The sequence below is a fragment of the Tilletiaria anomala genome, assembly GCF_000711695.1.
Source record: "Tilletiaria anomala UBC 951 chromosome Unknown K437scaffold_19, whole genome shotgun sequence".
Classification (NCBI taxonomy): Eukaryota; Fungi; Basidiomycota; class Exobasidiomycetes; order Georgefischeriales; family Tilletiariaceae; genus Tilletiaria; species Tilletiaria anomala.
In genome coordinates this window covers 44,201-61,632 of record NW_013547003.1, presented here as the reverse complement: position 1 = coordinate 61,632, position 17,432 = coordinate 44,201, and the positions used below count along the sequence as shown (strand labels likewise).

At 59.3% G+C, this 17,432-nt stretch overlaps 4 protein-coding genes across 4 annotated transcripts; 1 reads left to right on the top strand and 3 right to left on the bottom strand.

The window, feature by feature from the left end:
* Positions 1–39: 39 nt before the first annotated feature.
* K437DRAFT_273102 (uncharacterized protein) lies at positions 40–6,296 on the bottom strand. The gene is made up of 4 exons (XM_013389039.1): positions 3,976–6,296; positions 918–3,880; positions 589–853; positions 40–529 (listed from the first exon to the last, which is right to left on the bottom strand). The coding sequence occupies exons 1-4, from the start codon at positions 6,020–6,022 to the stop codon at positions 138–140; spliced, it is 5,667 nt and encodes a 1,888-aa protein (XP_013244493.1). The 5' UTR covers positions 6,023–6,296; the 3' UTR covers positions 40–137.
* A 328-nt stretch (positions 6,297–6,624) lies between these two features.
* On the top strand, positions 6,625–9,227 carry K437DRAFT_255071 (uncharacterized protein). Its single transcript, XM_013389038.1, has one exon. It carries the CDS (start codon positions 6,766–6,768, stop codon positions 9,022–9,024), a length of 2,259 nt encoding a protein of 752 aa, XP_013244492.1. The 5' UTR covers positions 6,625–6,765; the 3' UTR covers positions 9,025–9,227.
* A 729-nt stretch (positions 9,228–9,956) lies between these two features.
* K437DRAFT_222006 (uncharacterized protein) lies at positions 9,957–10,579 on the bottom strand (the record flags this gene model as incomplete). The annotated part of the gene is made up of 2 exons (XM_013389037.1): positions 9,957–10,205; positions 10,289–10,579. 2 exons carry the CDS (start codon positions 10,577–10,579, stop codon positions 9,957–9,959), a joined length of 540 nt encoding a protein of 179 aa, XP_013244491.1.
* A 4,275-nt stretch (positions 10,580–14,854) lies between these two features.
* K437DRAFT_255069 (tryptophanyl-tRNA synthetase) lies at positions 14,855–17,157 on the bottom strand. The gene is made up of 7 exons (XM_013389036.1): positions 16,880–17,157; positions 16,367–16,807; positions 16,185–16,304; positions 15,920–16,105; positions 15,317–15,839; positions 15,149–15,235; positions 14,855–15,063 (listed from the first exon to the last, which is right to left on the bottom strand). Exons 2-7 carry the CDS (start codon positions 16,732–16,734, stop codon positions 14,902–14,904), a joined length of 1,446 nt encoding a protein of 481 aa, XP_013244490.1. The 5' UTR covers positions 16,735–16,807; positions 16,880–17,157; the 3' UTR covers positions 14,855–14,901.
* Between the last annotated feature and the right edge of the window lie 275 nt (positions 17,158–17,432).

Here is a 17,432-nt window from a genome sequence, read left to right as displayed (position 1 = left end):
GAACGTGACCTTTGCAATCCGACACTGTATCTTACGCGCCCGCAAACTGTATTCAATTATGCATGGATGAGCGACAATATGCTACAATGCCCTTTGAAGATTCTATGCGTTTTGCTTGATGAGTTTTGCGACCTGCATTAAACGCTGTTTCTCCTAGCGCTGATTCCAGCCTTGCGCTTGGATTGCCACTCTATCTCGTCAGACGAGACGACCGCCTCACCAGACGGCAGAACACCCGCTGCGTCCCATTCGGCGAGTTTCTGACGCGCGGTATCGTATCCTATGGCCATGATCTCGTTGAACTTGCCAAATTCGAGCGTGCCGAATTTTTCAACTGGCATCCGGAGATAGAAGCACCCAGGCATAGCTTTAGCTTCCTCAAGAGTCTTCACAGACGAGACATAAGTCAAACGCCCCTGAATCTCTGGAATGGATGGAATTTTGATGGCGTCACTCCATGGGTTCCACCGGTTGAGGACGACCCACCAGCCGGAGAGAGCGTCCCCGTAATTCCGAGGCGATGTATCGTCCTGGCAAAGTAGATGACCATCAGTGACAAATCTCACACCCTCTGTTTTCAGCAACTCACTACGCTCCCGACATCAACAGCGAAGACCGAGGCCGCACCCATGGAAAACATGACGGAAACAGGAAGATTGTCCATGTAGCCACCATCGACCAGCATGTCGCCCGAGTCGATGAGGGGCGGAATCAGGCCGGCAAGAGTCATGCTGCCTCGGATGTAGCGCCAGGCATAGCCTGTCGTATGGATCTCCATCTTGCTCCATGTGATGTTGGTCGTGTTGCAGAAGAAAGGCAGCCACATATCTTCAATGTGGGTATCAGCGAAAGCCTGCGAAACGCGTAGATATCAGTAAATCGATGTATCTCGCGCACCAGGACGGGAAGATGCGCACCTTGAAAATACCCCTATTAAACTCATGTCCGGTTGTGTAGCTAACGTACGGATACGTCAAGTCGATGGCAAAGCGCCAGAGACTGGCCATGCGACCGCTGAATTTCTTCACCCTACCCAAACTTGGCACGAGACCCGCTTCACGAGCATACAAGCCGCCGACAAAGCTGCCGATCGATGTGCCTCCAATGATGTCGATCGGAATGTTCCTTTCCTCCAATGCGCGAAGCACGCCAAGATGAGCGCATCCGCGCGCGCCGCCTCCGCCAAGGATGAGACCGATGCTCTTGCCACAAAGACGCCGAGCAAGGCGAGAAAAGTCCGAAAAGTGATGGGAACGCGCAGGGGCAGCAATGTCTCGCTTCTCGCGGTACTGCTGGATCCGCGATCCGATGCGCTTTCGCAAATCCATCAAAGCCTTCACCGCCTTTTGGTCTGCGAGGCCAATTGTGCTGATCGGCTGCATCGACGGAATGCCCGGCAGCTCTACGTGGTGATGCGCGTGAACCCAAGGACGGCTCTGGAGCCATGCGCGTGTCGAGCCTGGTGGAACTGCGCGCTCTGGATGAAGTAGGACGAGTTCTTTTCTCGCAGTCGTCTTAATTCCCAGGAGAAGTCGCTCGTACTCCCCTACGCTCGGATCATCACCAAAGCCGACCAAGAGAATGCAGTCTGCCTGTCGGATACTCGTTTGAGCCCACGGAGAGCTGACGGCAGTGTCGACGACATACATGACAAGCCGATACTTTTCCTCTTGGTCCGCAAGCCAGCCAGTGAGCTTGAGCTTTCCCATACGATTGAACGCGTGCCGACCGAGCACGCCCATGACCCGTTGCTGGTTGAGGTAGGCAGCCGGCTGCCCGATCGTGTCCTCGAAGGCGCTGTGCAGTCGACTCGCAAAGGCAGTGATCGGCACGTCGCGCGTGACAGGAAGGATGGCGACGGTCTTGAGGTTGGCGTTATTCTTGCCGAGATCCGGCACGCCTGGCATTGGACCATGGGACGCAGTGGTGTGCTTGTTGGCTACTTCGGCTCGGACGCGGCCGGCGATGATCCTGGACATCTGGATCGTGACCGCAGGGTGACGCACAGAGATCGCGTTGAAGAGGCTCATCGGCATCTTGGCCAGCTCCGAGTCTCGGATGGCATGCAGGGTCACGCTCCTCAGCGAGTTAGTGACAACATCGAGCTCGCCAACACTGTCCCCTTGGCCAAACTCGGTATTCCCCGCAATTCCAGCCCCGCCTTCCGCTTTTTCAGAGATGGCCCTCAGCCGCCCGTTGATGACAATGTAAAAGCTGTCCGCTTCGTCTCCCTGGCGATAGATGACCTGACCCGCAGCAACCTGTTGCCAATCAAGCGCCGAATCAATATGTAGGAGCAGCGGGGAGAGCAGGCTCAAGAGTCGCTTGCAAAGGGTCAGCAGGACGACCGGCCGGCGCTCCATCATTTTCTGGAGCGACTGAGCTGGCAGGAACCCGACGTAGCAGTCCGTGCGCGCCGTCACGTCCACGTAGCTGGACGTGCCGAGCAGCGTGGAGAGGTAGCCCGCGACACCACCGCGTCCGACTGTGTAGATGGGCTTGGCGTCCTTTGCATGCCGTTTCTTTTCGTGCAGGCCCGGCGCGCCCCTGCCAGAATGTTGCCCAGATGTTTGCTGCCCATTCGGGGGCGCTCGGTCGTCCTTCTGCTTCGCACGCGGGAGAGAGACGTCGAGGAAGCCATCGATGACGTAGTAGAGCCCGGCCTGCATCTCTCCAGCGCGGATGATGACGCTCTCCGCTTCAAAGAAACGAATCTGCACGTCGTTCTCCAGCTCGGCGGGGAAGGCGCCGGCATGACTGTTGCTGCCGCCTGTGACGCTGCTCTCAGCGTCCGCCATACCCGCCGCGGCGTCAAGCATGGTGAGCGAGCCAAAGGCAGAGTTGAAGACGCTGCGCTGCAGCAGCGCATCCTGCGCGCTTATGAACGGGCTCGCTTGCACCGACGCGATCGGACTAGCAGGCGCCGGGACGAGCCCGATGCAATTGGCGATGCAGCTCATGACGGCGTCTTTCAGATCAAAGTTGGCCAGTCCGACGCTCGCCCAGCCAATCTCCTCGTCATCCGCAACACTCCGGCAGCGCTCGGCTGCAATGATCGATCCGGCCCGCGCGCGCGAGTGCTTGCTGCTGCTCGAAAAGTCGCGCGGGGCAGATTTTCTGTCATCGATCGTCGACATCGGTTGCGGTGGCGCAAACCTGCCATTTCCGTTGCCTTCGCCAGCGCCGCTGCTGGAGAACAGCATGCTCTTGAACGGGCGCGGTGTGTTGAGCGTCATCTGCACGTTCTGCGCAGCCCACGCTCCGCGGTCATCCAGGCCGCTCGTGCTGATGAGGTCACCGGGTCCGACGGTCGTGCGCGCCGCCGGCGTGCGCACGGGCGGGTCTGGATGGCCCCAGGGCGTCTTGGGCCGCGCGACAGGGGCCAGACCGGGCCCGGACGGCTGACGACGCTTACTAACACCACTGCCGCCACCTCCACCGCCAGCGGGGCGTTCCGTCTCCATGCTAGCCTCGTCAGCGGTGGGCGACTCAGTCAAATTGACGACGGACGTCGTGTGGTTGCTCGAGCCGCCTATGCCCATGGACATACCCCTTCCGCTAGCCCCGGATACGCCGCGCTGGCGGAAGTAACCATCGTCGCTGGTGTCGTACGCTTGCTCTCTCAGCGGCTGTGACGCCGGAGCTGCTGCGGAACGATAGCCCAGGCCGTTGCTCGCACCGGCAGCTGGCGGGGCGGCCGGGGAGACCTTGATGAAGCGCTGGCGTAGCTTGTCCATGCCATCTGACTGGTAAAATGAAGGCGGGAGTGGCGCGCACGCTATCTGGTTGATCGTCTTTTCCGTACGCATCACCTCCTTCGTCAAGCCGAGGTACTTGTGCGCCGTATGCAGCGTCACACGCGACAGGCGCGTGAGGATGACTTGGGGGGGGCAAGAGAGATTCAGTCTGGGAAACCACTGAATGCAAGTGACGGTCCAAAGCACGCGGTCGCATTGCCGCGGGGCCGAGACGTACCTTGCACAATGTGCGCCGAGGCGTTCGGAAACTTGTTCGTGAGCCTCTTGAACGCCTCAGCGGGGATGACGGCGAGCGTCGTGTCAACTGTAGCTCGCGCGACGGTGCCGGGGCCGTGTGCGGCGTGGGGGTGGACATGCTCGTCACGCTCGCGCATCATCATTGTCGGGCCGGCGGCGAACATGGGCAAATGCTGGTGGTGCTGATGGTTGTTGTTGTGCTGGGAAATGGGCGGCGAAGACGAGCCCAGCATGGTGTTGGCGCCTGCCGAGTATCGCCTCTGCCTGCCATCGACGGCGTTGCCATTCAGCAAGTGCGCCGGCCCGACAGCAGCAGCGCCAAGCCGATGTATGTTCCCGGCGCTCCCTCGCGACCTGTGCCCATGCGCCGGCGATGGCACGCCGCTACCGTCAGGCGACGACGGCGTTCTCGGCGTTGAGCTGGCCTTGGTGCGCTGCTGCTGTTGCTCGGCGGCCGCCTGCTGGCGCAGATAGTGGGAGAACGGCGCGCAGGCCTCGGCAGGCGGCATCACGAGCGCCTCTGCATCTTCGGCCCCGAGCGTCGGCGGCTGGAGTAGAACGATGTGGCTGCGTGTGCCCGTGCTGGGTGTACCATTGGGCGTGGATGGTGACGCTCCTGCAGCAGTGCCAGGGGGGGGTGCATTGCGAGCAGAAGAAGCGAGCATCTGGCCGAATGCGGACACGGGCTGTGCAGGCGCAGAAAGCGTCGCTTCTGTCGAATGAGACGAGGCGCCGTCGCCGAGCGCATCGTCCGCCGACAGGTGCCAGCGTCGCTGCGGTGACCCGGAGTCCACCTCTTGCTGCTGCGGGTACAACGGCAACGGGGGTGTCGCAAGCTGCGGTTGGGGACGTGTGATGCCATTCGCGCCTACGCCTGCTGGCCCTGTCGCGAGGTTCGTCGCGCTGCTCTGGGCCGCCGCCGCTGCGCTCGCGCTCGCGTTGTTGGACGTGTGCCCATGACCAGACTGGGAATGCGAGTGGGAGTGCGTGCCCTGTGCCTCGTTCCAGAAGCCGAGCTTGACGTCTTCTGTGAAGAGCGAGAGGATGGTGAAGAGCGAGGAGAGGGTGCCGCCGCTTTGGACCTCGTGCAGCAGCTGGTAGCCTGCGGCAGACAGCTGGTCCTCCTCTTCCTCCTCCTCTTCTTCCTCAAGGCCGGAGAAGCCGCCGAAGCGTGCACCGGCGCGAGCGCCTGCGCCGAGAAGTGGCGCGTAGACCTGCACGTTACCGTCGATGACAATGTAGAAGCTAAAGTCCGAGTCAAGCGCGAGACTATCGCCCGCAACGAGGCGCCTTGTTTGCAGGTGGCGTGCGAGCTCGTGAAAGACGGGCTTCTCGAGGAAGCCAAAGATGCGGATTGCCTGCAGAAAGTCGTCGAGATAGTTGTGAAAGATCCCTCCGCGTCCACTGGAGGCGCCCTGGCCTGGGCGCCCGCCGCCACCTCGGCTGCCGCTGACGCCGATGCCACCTGCAGCCGCGCGGCCGCGGCGGCGCCTCCCGGAGGCGTAGTCGTAGTCGTCGTCGTCGTAGTCGTAGGCGGCGGCGGCGTCGTGGTCGTCGAAGAAGAAGGGGACGTTTACGTCCGGGTGAAGGTTGAAGCCCTCATCCTTCTCGATGGGGAGCTCGCGCAGGCGCTCGTAGCGGTTGAGGTGGCGGTAACGGAGCCAGACAAAGGCAGCGGCTACGGCGCCGGAGAAGAGGAGTGCGAGGGAGGGGAAGGTGAGCCGGAGGGTGAAGCTGTAGTGGAGGATACGGTAGACGAGCGAGGGCAGGGTCAGCGTGCTGAAGGCGATGAGGACGGTGGCGATGTTGAACAGCGCGATCAGCACGGCGAGCACGGCGTCGAGGAGCAGAGCGAGCGGGTTGCGCGACGTCGATGCGAGCCGGGCCGCCTGCTGGAGGATTGGTGGGGTGGAACGTGCGAGGAGCGGCGACAGGGTGGAAGAGGCGGGGAGCGTGGCCGCCGCCGCCGCAGCAACAGCAGCAGCTGCTGCATCCCCTGCCGCCATGGTGCTGCCAGCTGCGTCCATGGTGGTGATGAGGTAGGGTAGGGTTAGATGGGCCTCGCCTTTTGTTCGAGCGGGCTGCTTGGACTGAATATGTTTGTCCGTGGGTGAATGTCGTGCGATCACGCCACCATGTGCAACGGGCAGAAAGCGGTGGGGCTGTTCAGGGGCACACACGCGCACAAACCACACAGCACAGTACGGATGACTGCCTTAGGTATATATGCATATGTGTGCTGGTGTCGAAGCATTGAGCCGCATCTCCACCATCAAGCAAGCACCCTAACGCAACACGAGCCATCGCTCTCTCTCTGATGATCAGTTAGAGGGGGGCGGATGGATGTGATCTGATAGATGCGCTAGTGATGTGCAGAGAGAGAGAGAGGGGCGATACAGCAACCCTATTTCACACATTCCGCAGCCGCGCCGTGTAGACGCGGTGCGATAGTTATGGTTCCACGTACCGCTTGCCCCTGCGCATGGCGATAGTGGAGCGGTGGGTCAGGAACAGACGCGGGCAGTAATTAGATTATATAATCCATATCCTATTCTATATATCTATATATACTGCACAGCACAAAGCACCCCGTTGCACGTTTCACACGGGTCTCCCGTGACACGAAACACATGTGTGCGCATATGAAATGCAAGGGGGAGAGTGGGGCAGGGAAAGACTGGGTGGTGCGGGGCAGTGCAGCATTGCCTTGTTCATAGCGCGCGCATCCCTCTCTCTCTTGCTGTGGCGGGCGCACGGTGCAGCATCCGCGATGGCCACCAGCGCTAGCGCCAGCGTGGCGCCTGCAGCGCTCGTCGGGCACGGCATCTTTGCCGTCGTCGTCTTTGCTGTCGTCTCGCTGCTCTCCATACGCCCACTCACCCTGCGCCTGCATCTGCGTCTGCGTCTGCTCACCGCACAGCAGCAACAGCAGCAGACGGCAGCAGGGCCGACACTGACGGTGCGGATCGACCATGTAGCTGCACCGCTGCTTGGGGTCCTCCTGCTGCTCGCCACGCGCACCATCGGAGCTGAGCAGGTCCGGCTGGGCATCAGCGGCGAGGGCCACATTGAGCCATACGACGTGCTCGCTCTCTTCCTTTCACTCGCGTATATTGCCATCTCGCTCGACGCGACCGGCTTGCTCCGCTCGCTCGCCTTGCTCGTCTGCATCCGTGGCGGCGGCAGGGGCCTCCGACTCTACCTCCTCCTCTATGCCTTCTTCTGGACACTCGGCGTCGCCGTCGGCAACGACCCCGTCATCCTCTCTGGCACCGCGTTCCTCGTCTACTTTACACGCGTCGCCGGGATCACTCCGCCCAGCGCGTGGATCTGGGCCCAGTTCGTCGCGGCCAACGTCTCCTCCGCCGTGCTCGTCAGCTCCAACCCGACGAACCTGGTCATTGCCAAGGGCTTCGGCATCGGCTTTGGCACATACACTGCGTATATGCTCCTCCCTAGCGCCGCCAGTGCGCTCGCCACCGTCTCCGTTCTCCTTCTCTTCTTCCGCAACCGCCCGCCGCCGCGCGCAAGCCAGCGTCCTCGCCGCAGCAATGGCGTCGGCACCGACGCCGTTGCTGCACATGCCGCGAAGAGCTCGTCCGCATCCCACCCCGCGCACCACGGCACGACGCTCTCAAAGCGCGCAGCGCATCAAACAAACATACCAGAAGGCGCTAGCAGCATCGGCGACCGCGACGCAGACTCGGAAACGAGACACGCCGACGCGAGCGACCTGCAACCGACGATCTTCATCCCGCGCACCATCGTCCCGCCAGACGTCTCACCGCGCGCGGCGCTCGTTGACCCGTGGGGTGCGCTCTTCACCAGCGCCGTCATGCTCGCCACGCTCATCCTCCTTGTCGCCACCAGCGTCGTTGGCGGCGTCAAGGTGTTCATGGTCGCCCTCCCGGGCGCCGTGCTCTGCCTGCTCCGCGACACCGCATACGACTCGCTCCGCTGGCGCAAGGCCAGGAAGGAGAGGGAGCGTCAGAGATGCAAGTCCAGGCCGAGCGCGAGTGCGAGGACGAAGGCTGTGCATGGCAAGAACGAAGAGATACAGAGGGAGCGGGAGCGGGAGCGGGAGAAGGAGCACGAGCACGAGCACGAGCGGGAGCAGAAGGAGGAGGCGCCTGAGGTGCAAGGAGAGCAGATGGATGAAAATTCGCCACGAAAGGCTACAATCGAAGCAGAGAGCGATGCGATCGAGTTGCAGACGGTGCTGCCTGCGCGCATCACGGAAGAGGCGGCGTCTAGAATCGATACACCATCGTCAAGCGTCCCCCCTCCCATCAGCTCCATGGCCGCTCTTGAGCCTTCGGAGTCCCGCAAAAGCATCCTCACGAATGGATCGGCGTCGATCGCTGGCAGCTTTCAGCAAACGCTCCAGCCCCAACAGCAGCAGCAGCAGCGGAGGCGGCGGCGTCTGTTCACAACGCGCATCGCCGCCGTCCCCGCGCGCCTCGCGTCCGTTTTCCCAACCGTCGCGGTCGTCCTCTCGCGCCTGCCGCTTCCGCTGCTCCCGTTTGCGTTCAGCATGTTCATCCTGGTCCAAGGCCTCGCGCATGTCGGCTTCATCGACATTGTGGCGCGCGGCCTTGGCCGGGTCTGCGCGCACGGTGGCGCCGCCGGCACCGCCTTCTTCATCTCCACGCTCGGCGTCGTCCTCTGCAACATTGCCGGCACCAACATCGGCGCGACCATCCTGCTCACCAAGGCGCTGCAGTCCGACCAGTTCTCCGCACAGCTCGCGGCACACGCCAGCACGGATAGTGCCGAACTCATCACCAAAGCGGCCATCTACTCGGTCGCGTTCGGGTCCAACGTCGGCGCACTGGGCGGCTCCTTTGCCGCGTCGCTCGCAGGCCTGCTCTGGCGCCAAGGCCTGCGCCAGGGCGGGGTCATCGTCGGCGCCAGGCAATTCGCGCTGTGGTGCGCCGTCAGCATCGTCCCTGCCACCGCTGTGGGCGTCGCGGTTCTGCTCGCAGAAGTTCAGTATTTTCACATCGGAGGCACCGAGGCGCAAGCCTGAAAAAAAAAGTCGCTGCTTCTATCGCATTCGCATATCGACCAACTAGCAGTGGCGCAATTTCTACCACGAGTGAGGCCCTGATGAATGATTTGAAAAGGAGTGCCAGTTTGCAAGAGGCTATGATACAGATGACAACACGTGAATTGAATGCTGGAAGGGTGTATGTTGTGGTGCAGGCGGAATTCGCATAATTTCAATTTTGCCCTCCTCCCCCTGCCATATCGTCGGACTTTCTTGCGGCCTCGAGCAGGCTGAGCATTGAGTGCTGTGATGCCTGACCCCATGCCAGCCCCTGCGGCCCTGGCATGGATCCTGCAGCCAGCGTGTTGGAGGCAGCCGCAAGCGCGTTGAGATTGCCAAGGGCGTTAGCCGTCTGGCTGGCGCTGGAGCTTGCTATCGCATGCGACATCTCAGAGAGGCCGAGAGCAGCGACAGTCGCAGCATCAAGTGGCCCGATCATCGGAAGGTTTGGATGTGGCGCTTGGATTTGCTGCTGGCCGCCACTCTGGGAAGCAAGCAATGCGAAATTGACACCAGGTCCATGAGACTGTTGCGCAGCTCGGTACGCCGCTTCTGCCAGCATCATGGCAGCTTCAGCGTCAGAGCGTGAGCGATTGCGAACGCCGTGCGGATTGCTGGGTGCATCGAGCGTCGGCATCGATTGCTGCTGCTGCATCACATAAGGCGGCGCAGAGACCGGTGAGGTTTCCCCACCTCGGCTGCCCTCATCGGAGCCGTCGTCGTCATCTTCATCATCCTCTTCGTCGCCATCTTCGTCATCCTCGTCTTCATCGCCACCGCCTTCGTTGCCCGCATCTTCACCGGTGTTTCTTCCTTTCTTGGCATTTCGAGCCCTGCAGAGGTGCCAATTGTACGCTCAGCTACCATCGCTCCTGAAAATTCGTCAACATACAACCAGACGCAACCACAGCTCACCTTTTTGATGGCGGTTTGACATAGTCCGGATCATGACTGCGCATATGTCGATTTAGCGTCGTACGGCGAGTAAACTGCTTTCCGCAACCCGGCACCGAGCATCCATGCGGCCTTTTGCCCGAGTGCGTTCGCCGATGCCGAGCCAGCGAGCTGCTGTCTGAAAAGCTCTTATCGCATCCAGGATAATTGCAAGCATGCGGTCGCTCGCCCGTGTGTACACGCTCGTGGACAGTCAAAGCCGAGCGCTGCGTGATCAAGGAATCAATAAAATAGAACAGTTAGTTGCGTGCTGTTCTACCGGCTCAGGAAGGCGTTCTTTACAGCGCACCTGAATAAAAGTCTTCCCGCAACCAGGAAAGTTGCATGGATACGGCCGTTCGCCTGAGTGAATGCGCTTATGCCTGGCCAAATCGGACCTGCGCGTAAATGTTTTGTCGCATTGATCACAAGAATGATGTTTCGGGCCTCCTGCATCGCCGTCCTTGCTCTTTCTGCCACTTGTTCTCGATTGCTTTGCCTCTGAAGATTTGGCATCCGACTGTGTGTCCTGCTGTTGCACCGTCGCCACCGTGCCGGGGCCAGGCCCAGCGACAACTTCAGTTTCCGCGCCCTTGCTCATTAGCATAGCCTGTGCATTCTCTGTCTGCGGCATGATAGACGGAAACAGTGGCGCCTGGCCTACAGACGGTTTAAGAGTTTTGTGTACCCCCCCTTTCGCAATGGGCGTAGCAGCTGCTGCCGCAGCAACAACAGCAAGGACACCATCAGCAGCCGACATTGCAGGCATCGGCGGAGGCGCAGTCGAGGGGTTGGAGCTGACGAATCCTGGCGCTGCAGACATCTGCGCCAGAATCTGAAAGTATGTTTCCTGAGCACTAGCATTCGTCGTGGTTGGACGCACGTCTTCCCCAGTTGTCAAACCCGGTGGTCCATTCGCGGCTGCCGCAGTTGTGAAAGCTTGGGCGGCGGCGGCAGCAGCAGTAGTTGGATCGACTAATGGTGCAGAGGCCTGCATGCTCGTAATCGTACTGGCGGGCGTACCGCTAGCGCTGCTTGAGCTGCGACTGGCACCGTTCGCGCCGCCAGTACCAGCAGGAGGACCTCTTCTCTTGCCCTTACCAGTACCTGCGGAAGAAGCGGCTCTCTTGCGTTTCGGACCACGGTTCGCTGCGCCCCCTCTTGTTGTACCGTTCGCACCACTTTTCGAGCCCATACCACCACCATTGCTAGCTCCACTGCTGCTATCCCGACGACCTGAGTCTGCCTGCATTTTGAGCGGGTCTACCACGTGAGGTGAAGAGGAAGCAGAAGCGGAAGCCGCTGCGGAGTGTGGGGGTGCCCCATACATAGCAGCCGACAGCTCCGAGACCGAGACGGTGGGCCCGGTCGCACCGAGGCCTAGGCCGAGATCGGTGACGGCTGCTCCGTTGCTGGGCACGCAGCTTGATATGCTCGTTGTTGTTGCAGTCGTCGTTTGCGGAGCGACAGTCGCTGGTTGCTGCAACGCATGCGGCAGTGCGAGAGGCGGGCCATTCCAAAACGCATTGAAGGCCGCAAACGAGCCTGGGGAATCGAAGGCATCAGTCGCTGCTACACCTGTGTCTTGTGACTGCGGGTTGTCGCCGGTTTGACGAAATGCGGGAGGGCCTTGCTGCTGTTGCTTTCGATGCCGCTGCGCCCGTTGCTGCTGTTGTTGACGCTGGTGTTCCTGCTTCTGTTGCTGAGCGCCGCTAACGCTAGCGGCAAGTAACGCAGCGATAGCGTCTGACGCACTGGCAGATGTGCTGTATGAGCCGGACGACGCTGGCGTGGGACCAGAAGAGCCGTTTTTCCCGCCACCTGAAGCGTTTGTAGCGGGAGTGTCGCCACGGCTACCAATCATATCTGCTCCCCCATTAGCATCAGTGTTCTCTCCGCCCGCCGCAGCACCATTGACGCCCGTTGCCCCGGATCCAACACCATCGCCCGTGCCCGTGGTGCCATCGAGCCCGGAATCAAGCGGATAATCCCTGGCGGCGCTACTGGCATACGGACTCGAATTTCTGCCGGAAGTAGAGTCGCCGAACAAGTTCGACGCACTCCATGGACTGCCCTCTCGTCCGCCGTACAGCAGTCCAGCGCCAATAGACGCAGCGCCACCGCCGGTACCCCCTGCTGCCGATGCAGACCCAGCGGACCCTATGCCCAGCCCAGTGCCAGATCCGGACCCATGTCGCCCCCATGTTGCGATACTCGTTGCAGGCGGCGTGCCGCGTGGCCCGTAAGGGTCACGGAGGGGATCCGCATGCCTACGAGGAGAATGCACAAAGTCGGCTAATCGCGATGGCGAGTTTGGCACATCATCTCCTAGGCCACGCGTGAAGTAGCTTGCGGGCAAGTATGGCATGCCTGCAAACGCAAAGGAAAGAGAATAAAGTTCAGCAAATTCGAAACTATTTAAGCAGCATACCCTAAGCTCCGCAGCGCACAAACCTTTGGACTCCAAGTCTGACCCTGGCGCCATCCCATCAGCCGCGCTTCCGTCATCAACCTTCTCCCTTTCCTTGTGTTCATCCGCGTCTGTCACCTGTGCGCTAGCCGTGTTCGTATCGTTTTCCCCATCTTCTCCTTCTGCATCATTGTCGCCGCCAATATTTGAAATCCCTTCTTTGTCTCCGTCACCGGCCGCATGTGGTGCAGAAAGGACAGCACCTCCAGCGGACCCTTCCGACACCACTTGAGAGACAGCAGTGGTAGCGGGCATCGCAGCGTCAGCCGTTGTCAAGAGTGACGGCAGCAAGTCCCTGTCTTCATCTACTTCTGTTTCTGGTGCCCCAGCCTCTTCGAGCTTTCGACGCTTGCTGGTCAGCCGCTCGCCTGCAATTACCCGCAAGGAGGGCCTTTTGGGAATTCTGCGCTGTTGCTGTTGATTTTGTGGCTCGATCGTTGCCCCTGGAGATGACACACCGAGTGGAGCTGCCGCGGACGAACGAGGCGAAGATGGAGCTGGTATGCGGCGCCTCGCACTTTGCCCGCTATTTTCTACTTCGTCGTCGACCTGCTCCTGACTTGGCTCCCCCTCTTCCGCGAGCTCCCTGCTTCCGAAGCTCTTCGGTGTGCCTGCGCTGGCGCTACCGCTGACACTTCCGGTTCGAGAGCCTGTGCCGGTCCCAGTTCCCGTAGGCGTGCCAGTGCTGCTCTGCGCGTTGGTAGGAGGCTCCCGCGCTAGCGCACTGGAGCGCCTCGGACTGCCTATCAGCCCGCCTAGGCCTACAGCAGCGACAGCGCTGATCGGTGAGGCAGGTGCAAAACCCTCTCCCGTCGCACTCTGACCTGGGCCCGGAGAAGCGAAACCAAAGTGAAAGCCGACAGACGAAGGCGACAGAAAGGAGGTAGGCGAGCCGAACCCCAGATTCCAGGTCGATCCCGGCCCTGTACTCTGACCCAGCCCAAGGCCTGCAGCGAGTCCAGCGCGAGGCGATGAGGGGCCTTGGAGGCCTCCTTTGCCTTCCGATACGTCTCTGCCGCTATTCGTCAGCTGCTGATATAAAAACCGAGGACTACCAAGTGGCGATCCGCTCGCTGCGAGGCCGTAGCCAGGTGTTCCAGCTGCTGTGGCCGGTTGAGCGCCACCGCTTGCGCCTGCACTCGTGTTCGTTTGCAGCGCCGGCAAGGCTGGGCGAGATGCAGAGCTGTGTGGGAGCTGCGAGTGAGCGAGTGTAGGTGACGGGGCCGCCGAGGCAGCAGCAAGAGCCAGTGCCTGCAATTTTGGCGAAGAAGTGTTGTCTGGCGGAAGTGCTATGGTCGATGGCTCGCCTGCCGTGGTCACCGTCGACCCCGCTCCGGACCGCAAGCGAGACTGTTGGTCCTTGTTGAATGACACCGGCCTGATGAGCAATGGCGATGAAGACGGAACTTGACCAGCAGCAACAACTGTTGTGGGACTCTGACTGCGATACAAGTGCTGCAATCGGGGCGAAGACGCTACCAGCGGTGAGGATGAACGGCTCGTTCTGTCTCGATCCCTTTCTGCAAGGGTCGCCGAATCCATCCGCGTTGCTGGCAGAGCTCGCACAGACGGTCGTCTGTGCACTTCCAATGGTCCTTGTGCTAACGAAGAGTGGGGTACGCTGGCTGTTGCTTCTCTGCTTCTGCTGTTGCCACTACCACTGTTGTCATTATTGCTTGTGTCGGATGCAGCCATGATGTAGCTTTGTACAAGGACAATTCTATGGGCTGTTGAGGATGTGCTCATGCGCACGGATGCACAGTGATGGAATTTGGCGTTGATCGGCGAAGTGAATGAGACACTCACACCCCCGCACCCTCTCAGACTGTGCTGCTTGTCTGCAAGTACGCTACGAGGCGTGATGGCTATACAAGCTGGCAACGTTTATTGGTACGCCAGCGCTGGTCGTAAGTAGGCAACGGATCACCGCTGCCTGGCCCACTTGTCCATCATTGTGACATCTGCCGAGGTGTGCTGTGCTTTCGCATTGGCTTGATCGTCAACAGCGACTTTGGCGACAGGTTGCAACTGTGGTGGGCTGTGGGCACGCGCCTCGCCTCGCAGCGCCGCTTGCTCTCGCTGCTCGACAAGATTCAACGAAAGCTGCTTCCTTTCACTAACTTTTCTCTCATACACCTGATTCAGCTATCGGCAGCAGCTGATCTTCAGACCCCCTCGAGCGATTCGGGGGATTGTACTGGAACTGGTTGCTCCAAGGTCTACGCACAAAAAAAAGTCGGCCGGCTAAAAAAAAGGCTGGCGCACTGGCACAAGTGGCACGGTGGCGGCCCGTGCGCAAAAGTCAGCATGCCCTGATCGAGTCAATCCGGCCTGCCTTTCAATCCATATATGTGATTTTGGTCCAGCACGAACGAAATCCATTCAAAATCCAGGCAGACCAAAGAGCTCCCGATGAAATATTTGGGGCGTTATTTGTGTACATTGCATTCCCTTTACTTCCCACCGCTACCGTCCGGTACAGTGGGGAGGATGAATGACATGCCCTGCTGATCTTGGCGGTGCGCCGTCGACCCTGGAGCAGGCAATGTCGGGTCGATCAAGCGCTTGGGATCCATGAAGTTGCGCACCACGTCCTCAGTCACTTTCACCTTGTTCTATGTGGAGTAGCCACAAATCAAGTACATTGTCAGTGCCTTGATGCGATCTAATTAGAAGCGCGTGCTGCATGCGCCCACTCACATCTTGGAACGTCTTGACCACGTGTTGCAGCACGGCAATCGCCATCTTCTTGAGTTCGCCAGTGAGCAGCTTGCCAGCGCGGTAGTCCTGAAGGAGCAGAGACCACCGGGGTCGTCAGACTCAATACAACGTAACGCAGTTGTCACCTGCTCTCAGAAAGCCACTCACATCGGCCAACTCCCTCATCTTCACATCGTCGTCCACAAAGAAGAGCATGTATTGGTAGCTGACGTCCACGTCCGGGTTGCCGCCGAGCCTCCGCTGCTCCTCGAGTGTCTCCTGACCACCAGAAAAGGCATGCTTGTTGATCTTATTCTTGATCTGGTTGGCCGTCTCGTTCATGTAGATGCTGCTCAACTCGTTCGACGCGCTCATCTTCGTCTGCGGGCCTTGCAGCGCGGGGAAGAACTTGCTGTGAATCAACGAAGGTTTGGGGTACTTCAACCGCACAGCGACGTCGCGTGTTTGGCGGAAGTACGGATCTTGGTCGATTGCGCAAGGGATAAGGCACGGGATATCCGATTTTCTGCCGTAAATCTGAGGGAATGAGTTGGAGAATGATGGAGCTGCTTGCACTGAGACAAAATGCAGCTTGCCAACGTTATCGGAGTCATTGAAGCCAAATGTCCCCTTAGACTGGTTTGCGGTGATGCACCGCGCAATGCGAACAATGTTGTGGTAGAATGGGCCGCTGCAATATGGAAGCACGTCGAGTGAGTGCCAAAATATGCGTGCCTGCTCATCAAAGGACACGCGTGGAGCTATACTCACCCAACGTAGTCTAGATCCGAGAAGATGAATGTCTTGTTCGGGTTGAAGCCGCACGCGATGATGTCCTTGGCGTTTTCCTTGGCGAATTTTTGCACTTGCTCCAGCTTGAGCTCCTGCTTGAACAGAAACTTTTCGTCGTCGGTCAGTTGAATGACTAGCGGGCAGTCAAAGACGTCCTGTAACCATCTACCGGTAGCAGGAGAGAGACATTGCACGGTGTCAGAAGTTTCCAACCATCAAAAGGAGCGATTTAGCGCCAAATCACTTGGTAAACATGAAAGGGATCAAATGCCCCAAGTGCATGCTCGTGCTGCTTGGCCCTCGGCCAGTGTAGAGATAAAATGGTTTGCCTTGCTCGTACCGCGTCAGGATCTTGTCAAGTTCTCTGCAATGAGTGCATAATGAGTCATTGGAAGTGAAATTATTCGTTAGTTTGCTCAGGCTCACCTGTGACTGAAGAAAGTGCCTCGCCGAAGCAGTGGGTGTGGTTTCCATCCCGTCAAGGTCTCGAAACGCTGCAGTAGCTCTGCATCGATCTGCTTCGTGCCGAATTCTTTAATAAGCTTATTGTAGTCGATCGCGACCTGTTTTCCATCAACAAAGCCGCCTTCTACGTCCCAAGGTGTGACCTTTTGCGCCTCAACGACGCCTCCATCCGGTTTTTGGACTGAGTCGGAAGCGGGGGGATTGACCGCCGGCACAGGGCCTTGTGAGGGAGGCTCGACATTCGCGCCGTCCTTTGTTTTCGTTTCCAGGTTGACCGCCTCCATCTTTTGCGTTATCTGCTCTTGTTGAGAAGTGCCAGTCTGTGCCATAGTGCCTTCTTGTATTGGCGATCTACCCGAATGTACAGACAACAGCACAGGAGCGGGCCAGGGTGCGATTGTGCTGTAAACGTGTAAAGAAGAAGGTCGTCAGAGCAGTACTCTATATACATTTCTAGAGTACCGACCACCCCACTAGGAATATGGTTCGGTAATGAATGCCATCAGACTGCTCTGGTGCAGCATTGATGATCGTTCACGTGACTAAATTCCTGCCAAGTGTATATTTGTTCTGAACAGCTCCAGACTCTGTCAGTGATTGCACCAGATCTAGGTAGTCCACCAATCTGACAAAAGATGACGGATCCTCCCATGAACGTCGGACATCGATGAACAATGCAGTGGCCAATATATATTTGGCCAAGTGAACAATGGATTGCGATGCTGCATTGAACGTGGGCTGCACTGTACATACCCAGATAGGTAGGTAGGGGCAGCAGACACACAGGGGGCCTCAACGCCTACTTACGATTGATTGATGCGCGCGAGACTCAAAAAGGGTCGGTCATTCATCATTTGCATTGAGGTCGGCGCTGCAGCCGCGTTTCCGTGTCTCCACCACACCCAAAAGTGAAAGTACGCGCATTGTGGACGTCTCTGTACAATTTTATTTCGCAACGTCTGAGAAGCCACTTTGTTCTTTGGCGGACGTGAGGTGCCAGGCAATGGCTCCTCTTCCAACAACCCCC